Below are 25,602 nucleotides of genomic sequence, written 5' to 3' on the forward strand. Positions count from 1 at the left end.
ATTTTGCAACCCGTAATCCAGTCGGGACCTCGTTCATTTAATGAGTCTGTAATTAAGGTGTACACTTAACAATTAAGTCCACTCAAATTAGCATTAGCTCATTTGCCCTAAAGGAAATAGTTCACATTTACAAACCACTAAGTTATAACTCGATACAGACCTGATAACACTTATACAGTCCTTTATATGTGATTTTGACTTTTTTTGTTATTTTTGGTTGGAGTTTTCAGTGTTGATGACTTAGGTAGAGGTATTCTGTTTTAAAAGTCACTGCTACTTCCTGTATTTTTGTACTTTCCCCCACAAACTGCCGCTTAACTAATGTAAAACTATGATAAATATTGACCACAGGTACTATCCGAAGTATTTAGAAAAACATGAAAACCCGTCATATGTACTTTAAAGATGCACTACGGATACTACACAAAACAGGTCACATTTTCCAAACACTAAGTCAACACTAAACACTGTTACAACTGGATGCAAACAACATTTTATAAGATCTGAGCCAATGACGCTAACTATGTCCCGAGGTTTGTATCATTAAAATCCAATTAAAAAGAGAATGTATGAACTCGGCTAAAAATACACAGGGAGATTGATGTGTTTAAGTGAAGTTGTTCATATTTCTCACTAAATTCTTTGTTAATTACCAGTAAAAGTGAGTGGTGAGTCAGTGTGGTTATGAACTCGTGGGAATGTTTAAGACTAGAGAGCATGAGAAGTGGGAGGAAAGGCAGTATGTAGGCCTATAGTCAAACTGTTAAACAAGCAGATTTAATGTGCAATGGGGTAGATTACTCATTTCGTATAGTGAATACCTTTATATTTAGGATTTTTTGACCTAGTTTTTAAATTTTGGTGAAGTTTATGACTGTACTTCCTAGTTGGACACAGGCACAGATATGACATACACATAGACCACATGTGTCAAACTCAAGGCCCGGGGGCCAAATGCGGCCCGCCACATCATTTTATGTGGGCCGTGACAAGGTAAATTAAAACGTATGAATGTCTTAAAATGTCAGTTTATCAGGAGATATGCAGTTAGTCATATTTTTTTTACATCTATGCAATGTTTGTAGTCAAGTAATAAGTTAACAAAAACAGTTACGTTTATTTAACATTATATTCAGTTACATCTGGCCCATTTTGCTGATGTGGCACTCGGTGAAATTGAGTTTGACACCCCTGACATAGACGGTGTAACAGAAGTGGACTAAAGGAGTGTGAAGCTCATCGAGGCTTGAAGTTATAGCGGCTAATCTGCAACCAGGGACTATATTTGGAAATCTGAGTACGAAACCAAAAAGCCAATCAGGAGCGAGGCTGTTGAAGATACACACCCCCCTTCCGCCCTCACCACTGGTTTGGCACTTAACAACGAGACTGTCACTCAACAAACGCTAGCGGGAGCGACCTAGAGGAAAATAGGCACTGGATTTATCGTTTTTTCATGTTTATATCGTAATTTAGGGACAAAATAGTAAAACAAAAACACCAGGATCATGTAGAGCGGGTTAATCCGAACATTTTACGATCAAAATGACGAACCTGACAGCAGCAGTTACAGAGACAGAGGCGACAGTTAGTCAATAGAAATCAATTGCAATTCGAGCTCGAAGAAACTGCTGCTCATGCTCAGTTCATATTTGGAATGGCAGCAGCTAGCACGGTAGCTATTGCCTATTTACACAGTCTATGGACATCGTAAAATGTAATTCCTTAACTGTTACCTAGCATCCATAATGTTAACTAATTTACACAATACTTTGACTAATTTGACTAATAATTTCTTGTTACAGTATTTCATTTTGTGAAGATCATCCCTAAAAATCTATTGTAATTTATGCTAATAATAAATCATGGGTTTCAAAATCTGTGACATCTATTAGCCACAGGAATATTAAAACCAGGGAGATGCACAACACACAGAGCTTTGTAAGCAAGTAAAAAAGATTAAACTTGCAAAATACTCCTATAAAAACAAAAGTTGAAAGCTTATTGAGGGAATGAAATGTTTGTTGTGCATGGGAGTGTGTGAAAAATATGATGCCAGCAAAGGATATTGTCTCAGTTAATGGGAAAAACGACGTGGGTCTCTCAAACAATGAACGACTTCACTTCAGCGAGGAGGTGTGCTTTTGACCCTCCCAGTGTACCCATTGACATAAGTGCGGTGACAAAAGCCGTCCGCTCAATTAAAAAAAGCAGAAGTCCTTGTCCTGATGGCATTGGAATTGTGCTCACTGGAAAGAGTCGATTATAGTTCCTGTCCTAAAAACAAAAACTCCAAAGGCATTGACTGATTTTCGACCTGTGGGTCTCACTTCACTAGTAATGAAATCTTTTGAGAAAGTGGTGAAGGATGCGCTGCTCGGTACAGGACAGACTGGGCCCTCTACAGTTTGTTTACAGACCAGGTGTAGATAATGCGGTTTCCAAACACCTAGAGGGAGTTAAAGCTGTGGTTCGTTTGCTTTATGTAGATTTCTCCTCTGCTTTTAATTGCTTATGTGTGTTGGCAGATAAACTTCAGAACTCTTTTAATTTTGAACCAAGCGTGATTCACTGGCTAATGGACTTTTTAACAGGACGGTCCTACTGGGTCAGCATGAATGGCATTTTTTATCAAATGTTTTTTTCTCCTCAACTGGGACACCGCAGGGTTGTGTTTTGTCGCTCCTTTTATTTGTTCTATACACTCTATGCACAGATTCTGAGTAAAATGCTTGATTTTGTTTTGTCTGATGAAGGCCTAGTTGCTGAAACGATGCTGCTCCACTGTAAATAAAGCTCACTGTCTTTCGATAGACAGAGTGCGGGAGTTTTTCTATCTTAAAAACTGCGCTCAAAACCAAAAAACGTTTAAGAGCAGCTAACCACTCTGTTGCAATGGGAGTAGATGTGTTAATATAATATAAGTGTAATATTCTTAAACAAATATTGAAGTAGGCTATACTTTTATATTATGCGGGCCTTAAGTGGTTTTCAGAATCAGAATCAGAATCAGAAGACTTTTATTGCCATAGTCTGTGAACACAGTTCACAAACTAGGAACTTGATACGGTGAAAAAGTGCAACATAAACACACTGAATAAATACAAATACAAATAAGAGCATGCACAAAGTTAAAAAGATATGCTTAAAAAAATCAAATGAAATACTTAAAGGGAAAAAATATGTACAATAGCAGCATCAGAACAACAGTGCAAAGTGGCTTATTAAAGTGACCGGTGTTATAAAGTGTCCAGTTTAGTGCCGATATTATAGAGTGTTCATGAGACAAACAGCAGAGGGGAAGAAACTGTTCTTATGGCGAGAGGTTCTGGTCCCAATGGACCGTAGCCTCCTGCCAGAGGGAAGTGGCTCAAATAGTCCATGTCCAGGGTGAGAGGTGTCAGCTGCTATACGGCCTGCTCGCCCCCGAGTCCTGGAGACGTACAGGTCCTGTATAGATGGAAGGCTGCAGCCAATCACCTTCTCAGCAGAGCGCACAATGCGCTGCAGTCTCTGTCTGTCCCTGGCAGTGGCCCCAGCGAACCACACAGTGATGGAGGAGGTGAGGATGGACTCAATGATGGCCGTGTAAAACTGCACCATCATCTGGACTGGCAGCTTGCGTTTCCTCAGCTGCCGCAGGTGGAACATCCTCTGCTGGGCTTTCTTGATAAGGGAGCTGATGGTCGGCTCCCACTTGAGATCCTGGGTGATGCAGGTGCCCAGGAAGCGGAAAGAGTCCACAGTGGTGATGGGGGAGTCCGTCAGGGTGAGGGGAGGCAGGGGGGCTGTGACTTTCCTGAAGTCCACGATCATCTCCACCGTCTTCTGGGCGTTGAGCTCCAGGTTGTTGCTGCTGCACCAGGACACCAGCCGGTCCACCTCCCTCCTGTAGGCAGACTCATCGCTGTCCGAGATGAGTCCGATGAGGGTGGTGTCATCCGCAAACTTAACCAGTTTGACGGAGTCGTGGCTGGAGGTGCAGCCTTTACAAAAGCATTTGAATATTACTATGGGAAGCAAAATGTTTCTGGTCTTAAACAAACCTGTCTGTTCCTTTGAATTCGACTGAAAAATATTCTAAAATATGACCGCCGTTCCGGGTCTTAATCCATCCACTTTCAGAGAGGTGTGGAGCGGTGGAGTGGAAACAGGAGTTGACAATTTCATCCCTGGCTGCCTCTTGCTCAGATGGGCCTATTACCTGCCGCGGGTCCCAAACGTGGCTCTGTAGACTCCATATACATACAGGGTCGAACATGAGTGATGCATTAGCGGCAGCCTGAGCTTGGACGCTACATTAGCTTCAGCGCTAACGGTGTGACAGCCTTCCACAGACCACACATTTAACACAGAGGAGATGGGCATTTGCTTTTAGGTATGAAGCGCTCAATGGAACAGCCAAGGACACTGTCTGTTTCTTTACACAGCCTGCTTTGACCTGAAGACAAAGAATGTTGCTTTGAGGAAAGCTAAGTGTAAGCTTATTCTTCAAGGTAAAGATGCATTATGTTTGTAGTATGGAAAAGCGTAGGACTAGTTGTTTGTAATATATGTTTGCTGTTTTATTCGATGTTGCAATGTTTCATTAAAAGTCCCTGTATATGATTTTTCAATGTATTTGAGCAAAATCAATCTCGTCTGATAATGAGGAAAAGCTACTTGTAGTTCTCTTTACTGTGATGGCAAAAAAAAAAGGCAAAATTGCTTATAAACTCATTGCGGTGAATAATTAGGATGTTCAGAATATAAAAGTGAGGGATACCTTTTGACCACTGCGACCAGTCTAGAATTAACTGAGATTAAGTTCTGTTTTTTGTTTTTTCATGCACGTGATATTTACTTATTTGTTTACACATTCATTTAGTCTATATGTAATTGTAAGCCTTACTAGAAAAATAACACATTTTATTCTGTGGTTTTTTTGGACGCTGAAATATCCTGAACATGAATTTATTCATTCCACAGCTGGTGATTAGCTGTGAGTAGTGACCTGGCCACAGCTGCCCTGAGGCAGACCGATGGAAGCAAGGCTGCCCATCTGCACTATCGCCCTCTCCAACCACCACTAACACACACACACACACACACACACACCACATTCATACTAATAAGGTGGGTGTAGTATCTTGCCCAAGGACACAATAACAGCATCCACTCTGTTAGAGTACTGGCTTCCTGATACCTATTATATGTAATTTTAGTTTTCTTATCTAGGATGGGGACTTATTTCATTTTCTTTTCAGTGCTGCTCTCAGTGGAAGAAATACAAAATCAACTTCAGTCACTTAACTTATTTAAAGGTGCACTACATAACTCTTCTAGGCGAGGGTCAGCCACCCGCTTGTTTCCATGGAGACGTTATTGCTTGGCCTGGAATGTACCAGATTCTCCCTCCCTGTAACTGAAAAAAATTGTACAGTGCACCTTTAAATAAAATGTATTATTATTATTGCTATTATTATCATTAATTATTATTATTATTATTATCATTAATTATCATCATTAATTATTATTATTAATTATTATTATTATTATTATTATTATTATTATTATTATTATTATTATTATTATTATTATTATTAATTGCTATTACTATTATTATTATTATTATTGCTATTATTACTATTATTATTATATTTTTTATTAATTTAGTAATTGATTTAATTTTATATTGTAGCATCACGGTGTGAGTGTGTGAAGTTCTGCTGGTTGTTTATTTTCTGAACACAATGGCTACTGTAGGTCATAAACCATAAATGTCAAAACAACAGCAAAACAACAGCAGAGCCACTCGCTTGACCAGAAACTGACAACAGCACCATCACAACAACTTGTCGGCATAACAACCAAGTGTCGCATGGTTTACAAAACACACTTACATTAACAACAACACATTAAAAGTTACACAAACAAAAGGTGTTAAGCCTGAACTAAACACAAAATATCAGATCAGATCATTACAATATGATGAAATCCCTCTCACTTCCAACACATCCCAAAACATTATAGACCTTTAGCGCCATCCAGTGGTTGAAAACGCAACTACGCCTGCCTCCACTACTATTTATAACATATCTATCTGGTGAGGTGAGCAGAAACATCTCCCATGCTCTTGGATGGCAAATGACGTGTGAATTTCAGCCGCGATAGCTATACACCAAATGTCAACTCAAGGTTCCTGGCCTGCTCATTTCCGAAAACATATCTTTGGGAAAATGAGCCGGAGACGCCATAAGACTCTAGTTTGGTCTGTCATTTAAAAAGGCGTCTGTCACTCGTCCTGTCACGCTTCACGGGAAAACTCAGAGCGTAACATCTGTTCCAATGTGAGGATGCATTAGCAGATCTCCTCCAAAGTCACTGGGCCAGAATGGTGCATGGAAAAAAACAAGACAAACTGCTCCTGGCAAGTTTGTCACTCAGATATACCCTTCGTTTAAAAGTTTTGCGTCGTAAGCCAAGGTTGCAATAGATCTGAGGACATGAGTTATCGGAGTGGGGGACCGGGGGTGATATAAGGCAGAAGTTGGCAAAGCAGAGTAGAGATGCATAAACTGTGAAATTATGTTTTGTCTAGACTGTATTATAAATTCATTAAAAGTGGCATTTACGCAGCAAATTTGACTTTTTTTGCAAGATGAGAATACAATGGTATTTTCATTCTGACCTGTTTTGATTAGGGTTTTGGCGTAGCTACTTGTCAAAATTTACAATTGATTTCTGTAACTGCATTAAATGATGAATTCATCCATATCATATCCAAAATCATGACATGGATGGGGTAGTGGGTTGTTAATGTTTTGTCTCTTGGCCTTATGTCAAACTCAAGGCCCATGGGCCAAATGCAACCCGCCATGTCATTTTATGTGGCCAGCGACAAAGTAAATTAAAAGGTATGACTGTCTTAAAATGTCAGTTGATCATTAGATACACAGTTAAATAGCCATTTTTTTCATATCTATGCAAATCCATATGGAATATTTGTAACTTGAATAAGCAATAAATATAGAAACGGTTAATTAACAAGATTAAAACGTAGTTACATTTATTTTACAGTTATAACTGGCCCGTTGAGAGCAACCGTTTTGTTGATGTGGCCCTCAGAGAAAATTAGTTTGACACCCCTGTCCTAGAATGTTCCATAGTTTAGTATTATTTGTCCACCATCGATTTAAAGGGCCAGTACATGATTTTTTTCTATATATCTGAGCAAAATTTTTCTTACTCCAGTACAGATATATTATATAAGCAGATCTTGAGGTTAAAATATGTCAGCTGTGTGTTGTTTGCATCCAATTGTAAAGAGAATCAGGAAGTCCACGTTAGCATGCTATTTGTTGTTATTTACCGTGATGGCAAAACTCTGCTCAGGCCTCTGAAAGTTTTGAAAATCATCTCTAAACTCATCATAGTGGACAATTAGGACACTCAGAATGCATAAGGTAAGTGAGGAATAAGTTTGGACCTCTGTGTTTTCAAGGGTTAAAATAGTAAAAATCAGGTCCAGCGCCTTTAAAGGTATATTATGTAACTTTTCTGGAGGTAAGTCCGTCATAGACTTGACTCCATGCAGATGTGACTGGTCTGGAATGCTTTTCTGATTTCTAAATATACACTGGCCAAAAAAAAGTTGCTTTCCATCCAGTGTTGCATGAATTTTTCACCAAGATGTTGCATTGATGATGGTCGAGTCTGACGCTGCACAAAGCTTCTCCAGCACATCCCAAAGATTCTCAATGGGGTTAAGGTCTGGACTCTGGTTCAGGAGCATGAGACATCATTTTCACATATGCATTGTCCACCACACTCTTTCACAATTTGAGCCCAATGAATCCTGGCATTGTCATCTTGGAATATGCCCGTGCCATCAGGGAAGAAAAAATCCATTGATGGAATAACCTGGTCATTCAGTATATTCAGGTGTCAGCTGACCTCATTCTTTGAGCACAGACTGTTGCTGAACCTAGACCTGACCAACTGCAGCAACCCCAACTTATTTGCTTAGTTAAATCAAGGTGGCGACTTTTTTTTTGGCCAGACAGTGTATATAGATAAAAACAAATGCATATAAACATACAAAAAAGAAATGTCATAAGCGCAGGTGTGTCCAAAGTTCAGTTTTTGTTTTTTTTTTTCCACATGGGCCACAAATGGAAAGGCTATAATCGTAGAAACACATTTACGGCAAAAGGTAGGGCCTGTGATAATTTGGGGCAATGCAAGAAGAGACCTGAAAGCCAAAGAAAATTGGTCTGAGGGCTGCATTTTTTTCCCTGGGTCATAGTTTGTCATCATACATGTATAAGTTAATGTGTTTGCAGATTGAATATTCGCTAAAGGTACTTGTTTTTTAAGTCTCTGGGCAAGACACTTAACCCCATTGTCTATTCCAGTCACACTATTGGAATAATGACTCCACTGAACACTTCCAATAAGTCAATTGGTTTGTTAAATAGTTAAAAACCAGGTATCCTTCAAATGTATATAGCATTACTGCATTTGACCTTACAACTCCGCCGTGTAGAATCTCTGCAAACATCAACGATTGTTAAAGCCGATTGGATAGAAGCCATTTTGATACTTTTACCTCTACTGAATTTTGAATTGCAGGTTTTTGCTTCTTTATTTTTCATCTTGATAGAACATATATTTCTTCTTGGCAGAGCTGCAACTCCACCTTACTTGAACTTGAGAAAGTGCTGTGTATGCAAGAGTAATACAATGAAACAAATGGCATAACAACTGTAGCAATTTTTAAGATTGGCTATAAATACACACATTTAAAACAATACACAGCAGTGAGGTTTGACCATATTGTTGATAAAGTGTAGTGCGGCCGCTCAGTTGGTAGAGTTTAACGCTTAGGAATCACTTTTAATATTAACCGGTCAGACAGTATACATAAGTAATCACATACAATCTTGAAAAGTGTCAGTGTCAACAGAGCATCTCCAGACTTTTTGCAGGGGAAAAAACAGCAATAAAGCAAGTAGGGTCAGCATAAACTTCCAATGCCCTTTCAAAATAAGTTCTTTAAAACCGCTACAGTAGCATAAACAATGTGTGTTGCGTTCAGGAGCTCGGGGAGTGACTCATGAAAGGTTTATTGCTGTGGGGGATAGATATAATGCACTTTACAACGTCACACATCAATTTTAAAGTCCAGTCAATGCAATAGCTTCAATAACTTCATATAAAAAGCGGGTGCCGTGCTATTATTAGAAAAGTTACGCAGTGCACTTTTAATAACTTATCCAGAAAGAACTTAGATTCACTTTTCATAGCAATTAATGTGTTTTCTTTGGTAAAAACCTTTAAATCGAAGTTTAAAGAGGAGGTCTTACTCGTACTGTATCTGGTCCAGCTGTGACTCCTGTGTCTCCTGTTTATTTCAGACACTCGGAGTCCTTGTAGTGTATCATTTTGTGTCCTGCTCTTGTAAATTTATGAAAAATGGCTGTGCAGGAGCATGAGTTATGTAGGTTTGTGGGCGGAGCCTTGTACGAGAGGTGTGGGCTTGTACTGCTAGCTCTAATGAGGGTTTGAATTCGCATGGATGACATATAAAACCAATTCCGGCATGTCTTTGATGAGGTCACATTATACCAGAGTAGAAAGCTCCAAAAAGTCAGTTTCGTATAATAAACACTTGCCAGAATGTGTCCTGCACCTTTTTGATTTCTCTTGATATGTAAAACGTAGCACCGTACTTCAGCTCTGCATGAGTCTGCTCGTGTGACAAAGGGAGAGGAGCAGAAGAGCTGACTAAGCTCGGGTTAGTGCTGAGTGGAGAAGCCTGTCTGCGGCCTGAGGAAAAGCCCATAGGGAACAGTGTCCATAAAGACCATTGATCTGGACCCAGCTCTTTGACACATGCACATATTCACAGCACAGCGCCAAACCAGAGAAGACAGGACTCTTTGTTTGCCTTTCTGTCCCCGTGTCAGCCTTGAGAAGTGGCTTATGGGCAGAAGTGGTACAGTAGCCAAACATTGTACTCAAATAAGAGCAATGTTACTTCAAATTATTCAAGTAAAAGTCATCGGTGGAAATTAACTCATTGCAAATACTCATGTTACTGTAGTTGAGGAGATCGTTTGGGGAATTTGTAAGTAGAGTTTAAACCTCTTTATTGTAATTTAGTGTAATTCTAGTCATGTAATTGTAATTAGCTTTGATTGATTTTTTTTTTTTATTTAAGTGTGAGCTAAAATGCTTCTAAAATGTAGTTAAAAAGTAACTAGTGTGTGATGTGTACTTTTTACTTTTACTTAAGTACAATTTTGGCAGCAATACTTGAGAAATTTGAGTACATTTTGATATGTAACTTTACTTTACAATGTTTAGTACTCTTTCCACCACTGGTAAAAGTGCATAGTAGAGGTCCAAGAAATTAGTCAAGTAAGAGTAAAAAGTATTTGGAGAAACTCTACTCAAGTAAGAGGAATTGTAAGAGTAACTGTCAGGCAGTAATATCTGATGTTAATGTAACTGGGAGGACAAAACTATAAAAATCTGTTATTTTCAGAGAATATTCCACAAAATAAAGTCACATCTGAAGGAGCAGTGCAAAAAACACACAGATCATATTTTCCATATAAAGATTTTCTCACTGTTACTTTAAACAGAACGTTACTCAATTAAGAGTAAAAGTGGTGACTTTAAACATCTCACTAGTTAAAAAAATTAAAAAAGTTACTCATGCAAGTGTAACTGAATAAATGTACCTAACTTTGCTTACACTTGTTAGCTAAAAAGGTACAGGGTTTGTGGATGAACTTGCAGAAGGAGAGTTGAAAATCTGTTTCACATGTTCAAAGATACACTCCTGACGACAATGTGATAATTCAGTTTGAACTGCTAAAACCGTCACTAATGGGTTTCAGTCAACAGTACATGAAATGCAGCAGAAGATTATTATTTTTGCTCTTGAAAAGAACACAACAATTTACTGTAAGTAATTGTGGAGTAAGAGTACCACTTTTATTACCATAGCTTATAGTACTTATGATCATTTGCTCAAGTAAGAAGTAGTGACATAAATAGAGTAAAAAGTATTTGGTTAAAGTATCAAATCAAGTGGCAATTTAAGCACATTAAGCCATAAAATACAATAATGATAATAATAAAAAAAGAAAAAAAGTCTCAGTGCAGTCATCAGATCCAGTGTCAGGGTAATTTGAGAAGAGTATCACCTGTCAGGACAAAAAAGTCCCTCCTCTGTGTCCTGCAGCATCACAGCAGTTTTCAGGAGGAGCCAGGTGAAATCTAAAGAGACCATGAGAAAGCGTCTTCTCAGCCTCACTGTCACTCTGCTCTGTAGTTTCAGACAGTGATGAGACGGGAGTATGTTTCCTCTGGAACATCTGCTGCCATATTTGGTGGAGAAAGGCCATAGCTATCTCCAAAGAAACAAACCTCCCAAACTTTTGTCCCCCGAACTGCACAAGCCACACCACAGTCAGTCAAAATCCAAGTCAAAATTGTAACACAAACATTAAAAAACATTTTAAACTGCTTTGTGTGCCATCTAGCCAGCTGCAAGAGCAGCCAACCACAACCAGGGCAACCACAGAATGAGTATGGACATAAATTTTAACTAATTCTAAAAATATACCATATGAGTATAAGATGAAAGAAACAAATCAGTTAGGGTGTGTTCATATTTGCACCACATCACAATTGGGACAGCACTCGGATAAACTTGCATTGGGACTAAACCAGTGTCCAAAACAGACATAAACCAGTTAATTTACACCAAGTGTATACAAACACTTAATGTTGCAAATTTATGTATGCAAACTTGTCAATCTTACAACCAACGCTCCTTACGGTTAACTGTAAGATTCTGTCCAATACTCAGCCCACAAGCCTACATCACTCACGCTCCCACACAATAATCCTCCATAAATATACAAAAGCATGATACAAAACTGTACACAACAAGTTGACAAACCTGATGTGATGTGCAGTACTTTGATTAGCACCCATTGTGTTGTGACAGTGCTGTGAAGTGGGAGTGACTTAGAGCAGGGAGGAAATGGCAGGGGGGACTCAGAGCACCAAAAAGAAAAGTGAAACTTATTAAACATGTTAATATGTTGTTTTTGGCAAATGTAGCATTTTCAAAACAATAAAAGGTAAGAGGGTGATCTAAATTGGCTTTATTATGTGTTAGCAGTTAATGCCCCATAGACGTAAAAGGCCCCCTCTTTAAACGATGCTTTCCTGCCTACAACAGCCTGGACATGTTTGAAAACTGCCACATCGGCTCATTATCCAGTGTATCTGAACATCTGTGCTCCACACACATGGACTGAGCTGTGTCTAATTGTCCGGTGTGCTCTGACAGAGGGAAGTGAAGCGTGGATCATGTACAGAGCTTTGTGCATGTGTCACTACAACACCTGCTGCTCACAGAGGAGTAAAGTAGACAAGGACTCAAGTAAGAGTAACATTACTTCAAAGTACTCAAGTAAAAGTTCAAAGATGTGGTCTAAGAAATTACTCAGTAAGAATAAAAAAGTACTTGCTGAAATGACTCAATTTGGCTTTGGAATATCAGATATTAATGTAACTGGAAAAAAATACAATCTTGAATAATATAAATTAACAAATGCTTAATTTAAGTATTTGTCTTGACTTGAGAACATTTTGACTTTGTGCTTGTTCCATTGGCAAATCTTGTTTTTAGACAAAATTACTTGTTTTACTCATAACAACAAGAATCTTTTCACTGGAAATGAGACAAATGCTTTTGCACTTGAAATAAGAAAAAAAAAAAAGGTTTTATTATATTTTATTATATTAAATATATCAAAACATATTCAAGACAAATACTTGAATGAAACACATGTTTTTTGCTCAAAATCTGGTATTTTCAAAGGATAAAAGAATTTGAAAGATAAATTTACTGTATAAATGGACAAAGCAAACCTGCTAGACGCCATGTTTCAAATAGGTTATCAGTGACATCAAACTGCCTTAGTCCACTTCTTTATACAGTCCATGATCTAATTCAGGGCTGTCCAAACTGTATATATATCATATATATCAAAATACAGGTGAAGTAGAGGGCCAATCGAGGGCCATTGAATGATGACCAGTACAAAGAATAATTCAAATATGTGCAGTTATAACAGACCAGACTCTGTCACCAGACCTTTAGTCCTGCTTACATCCTCAATAGGGCACACAAAATATTTCATATTGGCTTTATCAACATAGATTTTTCAAAAACTTGCAATAAAAAGTACTGCTTACGCTAATTCACCTGGTTCTTGGGCAGCATTTGACCATGTCTGGTCTAATCAAACACAAGCAGAAGAAAAAGTGACCCCTGACAGCTCTTGTAAAGTGGCACTTGTGAAACAGGATCAGAGACAGAGAAGTATGTCCATAACAGGAGACTACGCTCAGATCACAGAGAGAGCGCAGTGCGTTTGTAAAAGGAGAGATACAGATGCACTGAGAGCATGGGTCAGCTCCATGCTGAGTATCAGTACTGTTAAAGCCACAGGGAGAATGTACCGACTGCTTCAACAAGTGGTGGTACTCAAAAGGGGCGTTTTAGAAGTAATGTACTGAGCACAGGTGCATCTGGCCCATTTAAAGCACTGATTACTGTAAATAAAACACATGACTGTGGGCGACGTCAAGTGTCCTAGTCCTGATGAAGCAATAACAAAGCCGCCATCTGGACAAATGGCAACTGTGAATACTATCTACCAAGATTTTGAATGACTCAAGTTTGATTTATAAAAGTGCAAATAAATAAACAAATAGGCCTAAACGAATAAAAAAAATAAAATTAATAGACTCTGTACAAAACTTTATAAATTATCTTATTATTGAACATGTTCCTAAATAACAGTGCACATCTAAAATATTTTTAATCTGAATTTGAAGTGTTTTCAGTTGTATTTTTTTCCAGCGGCAAATCTATTTAAAATGTAAATATGACACGATTATCTTTTGGTGAAGCTAAAACACAGGGAGGGTTCCCACAATTGGTTTAAAATCATTTTCCAGGACTTTTCCAGAGCAGTTTTAGTTACACAAGCACAGCCTTTACAAACAGATTAACCTCTTTTGTTATATAGTATTTATAATAAAATAGTAGAACCTGAACCCAAAGTCCACAATTATTGCAAAATAATTATACATTATATTTGCTACGTACATGACCAAAAATATTTTGTGGTGGAAAAATGCAGATGGATGGACAACAGATGTGAAACCACCTATATCAACTTACAATAAATAAGCAAGTAAGTGTTTCACTAAATGTTGTACAAAAGAGGTGTAATTTTCTGCATTTTAGTGGATTTTATGCACTACCTGGCCAAAAAGAAAGTCGCTATCATAAAAAAAAGGTCACACACTCCAATATTTCGTTGAGCCGCTTCTAGCTTTGATTACATCACACATTCACTGTATCATTGTTTCGATTTCGCTTCTGCAGTATCACAAGATTTATTTCCATCCAGTGTTGCATGCATTTTTCACCAAGATGTTGCATTGATGATGGTAGAAAAAAATCCATTGATGGAATAACCTGGTCATTCAGTATATTCAGGTGTCAGCTGATGTCATTCTTTGAGCACAGACTGTTGCTGAACCTAGACCTGACCAACTGCAGCAACCCCAACATATTTGCTTAGTTAAAACCGGGTGGCGACTTTATTTTTATTTTTTATTTTTTGGCCAGGCAGTATATTTCTAATGGAAGTTGTTAATTTGATATCTATTAATACAGCAAAGCAAAATGTGGAGAAATTTTGCATTCTCATTTTCCATGTGTTTTCAGGTCTGGAAATCAGGCCATTATTTTCCATGTTTTCCTGAATTCCCAGACATGACTTTAGGCGATAATAATGATAAAGCAATGACAATGCCGCCATCTTGTGGGAGAACAGCAAAACAGCAAATCTCGGCTCTTTTTTTTTACGACAGTTCCAGTCGGAAGCTGACCCAGGATGCCTCTGTACTGCTCTCGGACCCCGGCATGGGCCACACTTAAGTTGTTGTCCCGGAGATCACTGCGCATCTCCCGCGCTGCACCATCACAGCCCCGGCACTGCTGCTGGAGCTCTCTGCGGACCATCCAGCCTCTAAAACGGCCACTATTACTGAAACCCGCCCATTCTTTACATCTTTGGAGCAGCTTTAGCTTCTCAAAAATGTCCACGGAGACTAGAACGTCCCCCTCCTCCGCGGCGATGTCCCAGAGGATGGTGTGGGTGGACCTGGAGGCAAGTGCAGCGCTGGAACCGTTAGCAGTTAGCATGTAGCTTGTTAGCTTTTTAGCAGCGTGGGTTTTTTAATGGAAAACACGTGTCTAAAAGTAGTGCTAATTCAAAAAAAAAATAGCTAAAACGTGGGGTTTGTGCAGCGTCTCGTGATTTGATAGTTGATAGTTTGATCATGTGAGCAGGGCTAATATTCCTAAGTATAGTGCTAACATGCTAACTACGGCGGAAGTTTGACGTGTAAGCGCAAGTTATGCTAAAAACAAACTGTCACGTGGTTTGTTTGCTAGCCAAATTGAGTCACCTCAGCAAATACAGCAGTTATCCTAAAAGCCTTTATACTTTAATTAGGAAATGTCTTTTTTTGGCTTGTACAGTGTGAACTTTTGTATGAGATTAAGCCATTGGAATCCAGTCTTATCTTTACCCTGATAACGTTGCCAGCTGTTTGCCAGAGTGGCTAAAACAAAATGGTTTCTAATTTGAATGGATGCAATTGGCAAATGTGCAGTTTTTCAAGTGTCATAATTTCCTCCACAAATAACAAAATCTCCTGTCTTTTTCTGCATGAAAACTGCTAAACTGGATCTCTACAAATACTTCTGAAATGTCATCCTTCCATCAATCCTGAAATATGATTATTGTATTAGTTTGTCAGTTCATATTTCAGTGTTTTTGAGAACCTCAGCTCAGTGCCTGATATTGTATTGTCAGTTAGGCCTGAATTATCTAAGAAAAATATCTGATTGCAATGCTTGTCAGAAAAATTGCAGACTGATCAGATTTGCAGTTTCAGTTTTAGTAAAAGGATTATGTTCAAAGTTCACATTTAAACGTGTCCAGAACAATTGACAAAAGGACCGAAATATGATTCTTGTATTAGTTTCCTATTTCAGAACATGTTTGTACAGATCAAAGCACAGGGATTGCAATTTTTATGCAGACTATTGCAGGCTTTGTGATTTGATAAGTGTGCCCATTCAAATTGTGATTAATCTTGCAGCCTTATTGTCGGTGTGTCCTACTTATTTTGTGCCTGTTTTTTTCCAGATGACTGGCCTGGACATTGAGAAGGACCAAATAATTGAAATGGCCTGTATCATTACAGACTCCGACCTGAACGTTATTGCTGAGGTAACTGCACTGCACTAAACAACTATTGACTCTCTGTATTGCAGGGTTTTAGATGACATCACAACAACAGCCAATACTATTTCAAGGAGACATATTGTGCAAAATCGACTTTTCAGAGTCTTTAACCATGTTGTAATTGTCTTTCCTTCTCATTTACCCACTCAAAGTTGTATTTAGAATGATTCCTGCATGTTTCAGTAATCTTTATTCTCCTGCATCCAAAACATTGCTCCAAACTACACTTGTTTTCACTGCCACAGTACACGCCCACTGCTCTAAACTGAGCAATTTGTAATACCGGCAAGATTGAGCAGTGTCACATGGCCATTTTGGCACAAATGAAAACAAATCCGCTGCTTGCTAACTGCAGCTATGCATAGGAGGGCTGACAGCATGTGGCTCTTTGTTGTGAGGGCCAGGCGGGAATTGGGTCCTAATACCTCATTGGACTCTGCCATTTTCCAACCCGGAAGTCAGATTTATTTTTGACATTTAAAATGTAGCAAATTTAACACAGTAATGGGTGTCATAGATTATAACTACAGTATATAGCACATACAATATGTCTCCTTACAAACAAACAAGATGGGGAGCAGCTGAAATGAATGTTAAAATGTAGATTTCTTTTGCAATATAGTGAGTTCTTGAGTCTTCTCACTAACTTAAATGATGAGTTCAACATTTGTGAATTTACTTTCTGAATATTATTTATGAAATTACAGTGTAATCTATAGGAAAATATGGCTGTTGTCATCCTTCTGGGATTATGACATTATAACCTTCTATAATCCAAAAAACACCAATAGTTCCTACAAAATAAATGTTCCTTTTACTTGTCAGGGCCCCAACCTGATCATAAAGCAGCCAGATGAGCTGTTGGATGGTATGTCAGACTGGTGCAAAGAACACCACAGCAAGGTAAGCCGTTTGCGTTACATAGTGGACTTTTAAGATTCTGTTTAGGACTGCAAAATGTATCATAACATTTCGATATACAGTTACTCCTGTACAATTATCACAGGAAGCGCGAAGGCATTACATTTTTTTTTTTCTAAAATGTAAATATGTAATGATTTAAAGCAGAGCTATTATGCAAAATGGACTTTTCAGAGCTTTATAACCATGTTATAGTTCGTTCCCCTCACGATTTACACACTCAGAGTTTTATTTGGAGTGATACATGCATGTTAGAGCAATCTTTATTCATTTATTTTCAAGACACCATTTTGCCAATCAGCTCCTGTTTTCCCTGCTACCAGTACACACCTATGGCTTTTTAATTACTTCATTCTCCAATTTTGTTTTCTTTATCTGTGACATGTGTAGGATTTGGCAGTATTGCATAGTCATACTGACACAAATGAAAAAAAATCCGCAGCTATACATCAGGAGTGTCAACAACCACACAGCTCTTTGTTGTGATGACATTTACGGCAACGTCGTCCCATTGGATACCACAGTTTTCTAACTTGGAAGTCACTTGACTTGTTTCTTTAATTAAGTCACTTTCGATGAATATTGCAATTTAAAATGTGCAAATTGTAATACATGCTTCGCTGGTGTCATAGATTAGAACTATATTGCAGACAATAGGAGTTTCAATTTTAGTTCTAATTTTCTCAATTTAGCCATAATTTATTTTAAAACAGCCTTCGTTTAATCTTGGTTAAGTTTTGATTTTGTCTAGTTGCTATTTTAGTTTAAATTTAATTGAACTGTATCCAGATTAAATTCAGTTTTGTACAGCCCAAATATCACAACACAATATCACAGTCACATCACAGAGCTTCAATATGATTATATTTTAATGTAATATTTAACCATCAGAAAACTGTCCAAATATGCAGGGTTTGTGTGTTAAACGTGTGAATGAAACAAAACACAACTCAAAACATCATTGTAACATAGATCAGAAATTATTGTAATTTGTGAACTAAAAGTGCTCTATGTAACTTTTCTAGAGGAGGGTGCCACTTACCATGGAGATGTTATTGTTTTACCTCTTCAATAGTCACATCCTTCACCAGAAAAGTTACATAGTACACATTTGTCTTTTAGAAATAAGATGATTGACTCATCACTTAAAATCCACAAACGTCCTCTATTCTACAGTCCACTGCGAGAACACTGTGCCTAATTAATCATATGCTTTTTATTATCGTTTTTTCACAGTAGGAGCGGCCTGCTTATGTTGACAAAGTGCTTCTAAACTAATTGTGCTTGCATACCCAAAAGGCACTGGCCGGAGCATAAAAGTGCATGATATTTGGAGGACAGCTGCTGGTGGATTGAGTTTAGGACCACATCTGTGTGCACTGGCCACCCGAGCGTAAAGCCCATCTGTGCAGACCAGCCACAAACCGCTCCCTCACACTCGGGTTTAACTGTCGAGGCAGCACAATATGTAACAAAAATCAATACCCTTTTAACACAAGGATTAAAAAACAAAAATTAAAGAGGGGTTATTGCACTTATGAGGTATTAACATATTTAGGTCACCATGTTACCTTTTATTGTAGTATATTAAATAGTATATTAAATCCTCCATCCCTCTCAGCGCGAAGTTACTCCCTAGTCCTGTCAAGATAATTACTATATGGACTTGATTGATAGTTCAATACATAATAGATGGAACAATATATTTTGTAGGTCAATATTTATCATGGGTACTTTTTTCTTTGTACTAATGAGAAAGTTTTAGTTTTGTTTTCTGCACTAGGATAAGGGTTGAGCTGTAGAAGGTTGAATAAATGATTAATTGGAGGTGCAGACTAACTATTATGTGTTTCATTATACTGTGAGGGTGCTTGTGTCAGTGGCAGAAATTTCAATATTAATTATCATTTGTGGTCTATATTTTCTTCAGTATGTCACACTTCAAGCTTTGTCATTGTGACAGGCCTATCACTCCCTCTTCAGAGCGCCATCACAACACAATCAGCGTCTGTCCCTCTAATGAAACTATCACATTAGGTTTGTGCCGTTGTAGTGGATTGTTTTGTATCCTGCTTTTATATATTTATGAAAAATGACGGTGCAGGAGCATGGGTGACGTAGGCTGAGTCTTACACAGGCTCGTACTGCTAACCATAAGGGTTCAAATATTGCCCAGGAGAGATCGCATTATTATTCAAACATGCATGGATGACATCTCTTGATGAGGAAACAGTTTTATAACATTTATAACATGGTAGAAGGCTCCTAAAAGTGGATAATACCCCCTGTTTTATATCTATTACACTGTTTGTTTTATGTCTGACAGGAATACAAAACAGAACTTAATAAGGCTGTAATCACGAAGGAAAAGATTACAGAGCAGGTAGAGAGTTGAAAGAAGTTTATTTCATGACATGAATGGAATTACAGACAGCAGGCACATGCGTTACATTTCAGAGGAGTTTTCCAGTACTTAAGCCCCTTTGAGGTACTATCTATAGAAGATAGGCCTTATAAGGACTTAACTCATTTTACATACTGTCCGTACAAGGTCACAAAGGGATGTATAGTTAGCTGTTTACAGAGAGGTAGAAGTGACTAAAAGATGGATTACTAGACCTCTTGTCAACCTGAAGAGGAATACCAGTATCATGTGACCGAAGTGGCTGGTTCTAGTGAAGACATCTTAAAATAAGTTTGTGTCACATTCTTACGGAGAAACAAGTTCACCTCAATGCTTAAGGCACAAAGTAATCAACTCAAGATTTAACAGTAAAGTAAAAATCATGCTTTCAAAGCAAAGTGTTTTTGAATACAGTTATTCACAATCTTTCCATTAAGTCCTTATTTAGTAGCTGTGTTTGTTTCATATTGTTAAGTATTGATAATGGTTCAGTTGTTCAGGCTTCACGTTATGACCAGTGGAGTAATAAAACTCGGCCTTTTAAGTAATTAACAAGTCAATCCAATGTAAACTAAAAACTATTCAAATAGAGATTCATACTGTATTCAAGTCATTTCCACTAAAATATTCCTAACTGTTGTGTGTTGTTCATAAATATGTAAATAATGCAGTTTACTTTTTCTCAACTGTTGTATATAATAAACTATAACAAAAAACATTATCTTTTGTGTCTCAGTCAGGGCTGACCGCGGCCGTCCGGAGCAGTAACATCTCTCTGGAGCAGGCCGAGTACGAGTTCTTGTCTTTCGTCCGACAGCACACGCCCCCTGGACAGTGCCCTCTGGCTGGTCAGTTTGTGTTATGTTTTCAGATTGATGAATGTGCTCATGTGACGATGCAGTGTTTAACTACAGTGTGTGATGTGTGTGCAGGTAACTCTGTTCATGCAGACAAGCGTTTCCTGGACAAGTTCATGCCACAGTTCATGTACCACCTTCACTACAGGATCATCGACGTCAGCACCATCAAGGAGCTCTGTAGGCAAGTGCCACCCAACACTGTTTCATTTGAGAAACCCACGTTACGTTTACAATTTCTGATCATTTTATGGGCAAGATTGTGCATTTTATGGTATCATCTGTTAAATGAGAAAAACAGTTGACACCGTAAAATATAATAACAGTAACTAACACAGAGTGACCTTTTTCGTCCATTGTTAGCTCATTGTTAGTAAGAATCATAAGAAATCAGCTGCCTGATACTATCCCAGACATTTAATTCTGTATCATGGTGCAATATCACAGTGGCAGAAATGACTAAATGAGTGGGGCCAAGGTTCAAATAAAAACATGTTTTGTCACTCATGGTCTGAAATCAGGCCCTTTTAATTTCAAGTATCCGTTATACTAAATGCAGCGTGTACATGTTATTAGATATGAGCCCATTAGCACTAGCTGTCCTTGTTACACTGGCTGCTGATGATTATACATTTGTTCATATTTGGTTGACCTTTCCCTGTGACAGAGTGCACCTCGGTAAACTGGAGCGATCACAACCTCTTGTAATGAGATTTTTTCTAGTCTATTTAGCTTGCCTAATGGGTATTTTCCTTGCTCGTCTCATGATTACTACCTTATTTACTCAGACCCGGCTAACGATCTCCTCTGCGTTCATCAGTGGAGGGGCTTGCTTTAATACGCTGTTGATTAGAGCCTCCGCAGTCACTGAAACCAAACGGTGGGATTAATGTGGTTGTGCTGTTGTGTTGACTCCCAGGCGTTGGTTTCCAGACGAGTACAAGAAGACGCCGCAGAAGAGAGCATCACACAGGTAAGACAAAGCAGGGAGCATGCAACAATCTAAATCAACGAGTACAGTGTTATATGGGCATTAGGATGATAGAAATCTAGTATCACCTCGATTCTCAGACACTTTTCCTCACCCACTCCTACTGGTCAGCGTCTGTCACACAAACACAGTGAAGTGTGAACTCTCTGAAGAATATGAATATAATTATCTTTCAAAGACGGAGTACTTTTAACTGTGATGAAAGCTTAATTATAATCTGATCTGTTTTGTTTTTTGCATATTGCCTATTCTTTCTATTCAATATAGCATTGCTATTGTGAGGCTGAAAGAGCTTAGAGCTGGGCAATGTTTTTTTTAAATTAGTTTATTAATGTGCATTGTCTCCACTCAAATAAGCATTTCCGTAAATACAACAGTATTGGCTATACCAACTGTAGTCCCCAGGCAGGGAGTGAACTGCCAGCACAAAAGACAATATTTATATTACCGGTATATGCAAAAGGGATTAGTAAAGTTATGAAGGAAAACAATATTTAACTTTTTACATCTATCATTCACAGTTTGGAGCAGAGTGCAGATAAAATAAAATCAAACCTCAGATTAGCTGTAAACCTGTCAACTATCATCTTAAAGCTTTGTAATTAAGAATTTAAAAACACTTGAATCTCTATTTGATCAAAATGTAAATGATTACCTAGACCTAATGGAGTGAAATAAATTATGTGAAAATGTCTAACTGGAATATTTCTTTTTTGATCAATTTGTGTTCAATTTTAATTTCAACATTAGCATTAGATTTACCACTGAAATGTTAACACTTGTCTTTTGTCATTCATGTTGGTTGAGGTTTAAACCAAAATACAATGTAAAATGTATCGGGTTTTTACTGTTTAACCGTCATGAGGCAGATGTTGTTTTTTTTGTTTTTTTTTAAACCTATTGCCTAAAAATGTGCATTCTTTACTAGGAGGCGGATTGTTCAAAACCTCAAAAAGTTTTAAATAGGAACTCAACAGACTGTTCACTGTAAACTGCAATATTGATCTAAAGCAATGAAATAGAAGCCAAACTGTCATTATGTATATTAGTTTAATACTAAATTTCCCAGAAAATACATAATCTCTTTTTTTAAGATACATGAATGTGCCATATAAGCAGGTTTTCTATATTGTGTGTGTATTTTAGAGCCCTGGGTGACATTCGTGAGAGCATCAAGGAGCTTCAGTTCTACAGAGCCAATGTCTTCAAGTCCAGTGCAGAGGAGAAGAAACGCAAGATCATCGAGAACGGAGGCAACTGCAAAACCTCCTCCTAACAGCCAACATAAGTCTGACCTAGAGAGCTTTTAGCTTGTGTTCACATCATAAAGCCCTGTGCTTTGATACTGTTCAGAGGTTTTAGGTCTATATTTCTTTAATGGGAGCAAGAAAAAAGTACAAAAAATTATATATTTTTCGAATTAAAAATAATACTAATTTTGACAGTTTTGTATTTATTTCCATTCCATTTACTGAATTTTGCTTGATTTTCACCTTGTTTTTAAAAATAAACTTTCAACTCCCATGTTAAAATTTTACAGTTCAGTATTGTCTTTTCAAATACACATTTTAAAAGTCCTTGGTTTCTTTATGATATGCAAAAAGAAGGTAACTAATCTTTAATTGTTTAAATCTCTCAAACTTTTTACACCAAGCACTACCAAAAAAGGATTTGGCTTTCCCAGTACCACCACATCTAAATCAAGTATAAAACAGGATTATTCGGGCCTAATCATTCCCACTTTAGATCTAAACCAGCGAATTATCCAAGAAATTATCCAAAATATGACTAAAAAGTAGATCAAATTAATCCACAAACTGCTGCCCAAGTACCACCTGAAGGAGCTTGTGCCAAACTTACATTTAGTAATTATTTTACGTTATAATACACAAAATGCCAAAATAACAAACTGCTTTTCTATAATTTTACATAGCTAAGTTCATTTCAGTACAGCCTTTTGCTTATACAGACCACTAGATGGCAGTGTGCCCCTAACACGTCCCTGCATGGTTTCACCACAGCAGCCAGGTAGGATGGGAGCACTTTGTTGGCAAAAGGTTAAAAGGCCTGGGATGATGACAGATTAGTACAAATGTGTTGGGAAAGACTTCATGAATAATTTATCCAATGCACAAGTATGCGTCAGCGGATATGCTAAAGAGAGGAGTGGACCAAACAAGTGTCCACTCCCTGGGCAATATAAGCGCTAGAGTTTTAAATGAAAGCAGCTGGAGTATAACTTTTGTTTCATAAAATAGATTTTACTTTAATTGAATGGCAAGTACAAGTTGTAGTTAAACTGTCACTGTTTGGGACAGCGGTGGTTGCCGTCGTCTGCGTGGGGTTTCTGAGTGGGTTAAATTTGGGTTTGTGCACTTCATCACTCATTGGAAGAGAAAAAAAATTAGATGGAAAGATGAATCCTTCAGTGGGTCGATCAAGAATCAGCTCAGGTGGAAAGATCACTTCCAGGTGAGAAAAAAAGAAAAAATATCCAAGGCGTTCAGTCTATATTAAAGACTTATTATAAAAAACAAACTTGCCTGTGCGTTTGGACTGTGTGGAGCTTTTTTCAGGGCATACATGGATAAAAAAGATGCCACGTGCTTTTAAATAATCCGGCAACTATAGTCCCTTTAGCACTTTGGACACACAGAGCAAAAAACAAGTTCCTAATGTTGCGTTGTGGCATGATATGTAGTAATAAGATACAAACTGAAGTCATATTACACACAACATCTAGACAACAGATCAAATACAACAAATAAGCCAAAAAATGTAGTTAAGTTACCAGCGTATCCAAAAAGGCTACTCCATGTCTACACATTTTGTATATAAAGCACTTGCCTTTTTCACCTGGAGACAAGTTGTTAACAGAGCTTCCTCCAAAAAAAGTTATAGTGCACCATTAAAGATGCCGTTTCTGATTTTTACTCTTAAAAACATGAAAAACAGAACTAGTATGCATTCAGAGCATCCTAATTATTCACCACGATGAGTTTCTAAACGCTTTGCACAACTTTCAGACCAGCGTGAAGTTTTGCCGTGACAGTAACGCGAACGACAATTACCATGCTAACGTGCACTTCCTGATTATCGGACAAGAAGGCTTCATAATTAGACGGACAGCACGCAGATGACATATTCTGACCTCAAGAGCTGCTTATAGAGTATATCTGTTTTGCTCAAATACATAAAAAAAGTTGTATGTACTTTTTTACACTGGATAGATTGGAATTTTAAACTTAGACCTTTTTGGAAATCCACCCTTCCGCCTTGTTAATATTTAACTACTCTTGTCATTATTGGGTGTCTAACCTTGCTTAATGTAACAAGATGTGACAAGTAAGCTTCAAATAGCCAGGTTTTTAAGTCCTGTCTAAACCGCCATATTGTCTTACTTACAGACCTGTGACCTTGCAGCTACTCTGGTGAATCCTCAACTGCATGTACTTAGTCACTATAAGTATATACTGCTTTAATGTGTGTATTGACAATAAATTAATGAGATTTCCCCAACAAGTGACACTGAGAAATATTTGCAAATAATCATCCCAAATTGTTCAGGAAGAGGAAAATTGTCGGCGTGGAAGGTAGTTTCAAGAAAGGTGCTAAAGGTGAATACAAGTTTGTGCTTTAAGGAGAAAATCTGTAGGTTTTTTTGTGTTATGAGGCGGGGTCGGTACAATCTACGTTGACATTTTGACACCAAACACCGAGCTAAGTATGCAAAAGTTAACCTTCAAGAAAAACAACAAATAGTCCAATAATTAAAAGGCTAAAAAAGGCTGTTTTTGAAGCAGTGCTGAAGTTGTGCTCTGACCAGATAAACTTTTAATGTCAGTTTATCAGGAAATACAGTTACACGGAGTTACACAGACACGTAATATTTGCAACTTGAATAAGTAATAAATACAGAAACAGTTATTTAACAAGTTTAAAAGTAGTTACATTTATTTTACATGGCATTTGTTTACATTTAGTGATATTTATCCTGCCGCACAGTTACATCTGGCCCTTGACGGC

The 25,602-nt window shown here is 37.8% G+C and overlaps 1 protein-coding gene across 2 annotated transcripts; it reads left to right on the forward strand.

The window, feature by feature from the left end:
* Positions 1 to 14,963: 14,963 nt before the first annotated feature.
* Positions 14,964 to 22,991, forward strand: smfn (small fragment nuclease). Of its 2 annotated transcripts, none has more exons than XM_033978356.2 (7): positions 14,964 to 15,257; positions 16,305 to 16,388; positions 17,229 to 17,306; positions 20,465 to 20,576; positions 20,661 to 20,769; positions 21,505 to 21,558; positions 22,723 to 22,991. In XM_033978356.2, exons 1-7 carry the CDS (start codon positions 14,982 to 14,984, stop codon positions 22,850 to 22,852), a joined length of 843 nt encoding a protein of 280 aa, XP_033834247.1. In that variant the 5' UTR covers positions 14,964 to 14,981; the 3' UTR covers positions 22,853 to 22,991. The 2 variants fall into 2 exon arrangements, with proteins under 2 accessions (XP_033834247.1, XP_055082489.1); XM_055226514.1 differs by having other exon boundaries at positions 20,661 to 20,763; positions 21,499 to 21,558.
* The last annotated feature ends 2,611 nt before the right edge of the window (positions 22,992 to 25,602 follow it).

The sequence above is a fragment of the Periophthalmus magnuspinnatus genome, chromosome 14, assembly GCF_009829125.3.
Source record: "Periophthalmus magnuspinnatus isolate fPerMag1 chromosome 14, fPerMag1.2.pri, whole genome shotgun sequence".
NCBI classification, from domain to species: Eukaryota; Metazoa; Chordata; class Actinopteri; order Gobiiformes; family Gobiidae; genus Periophthalmus; species Periophthalmus magnuspinnatus.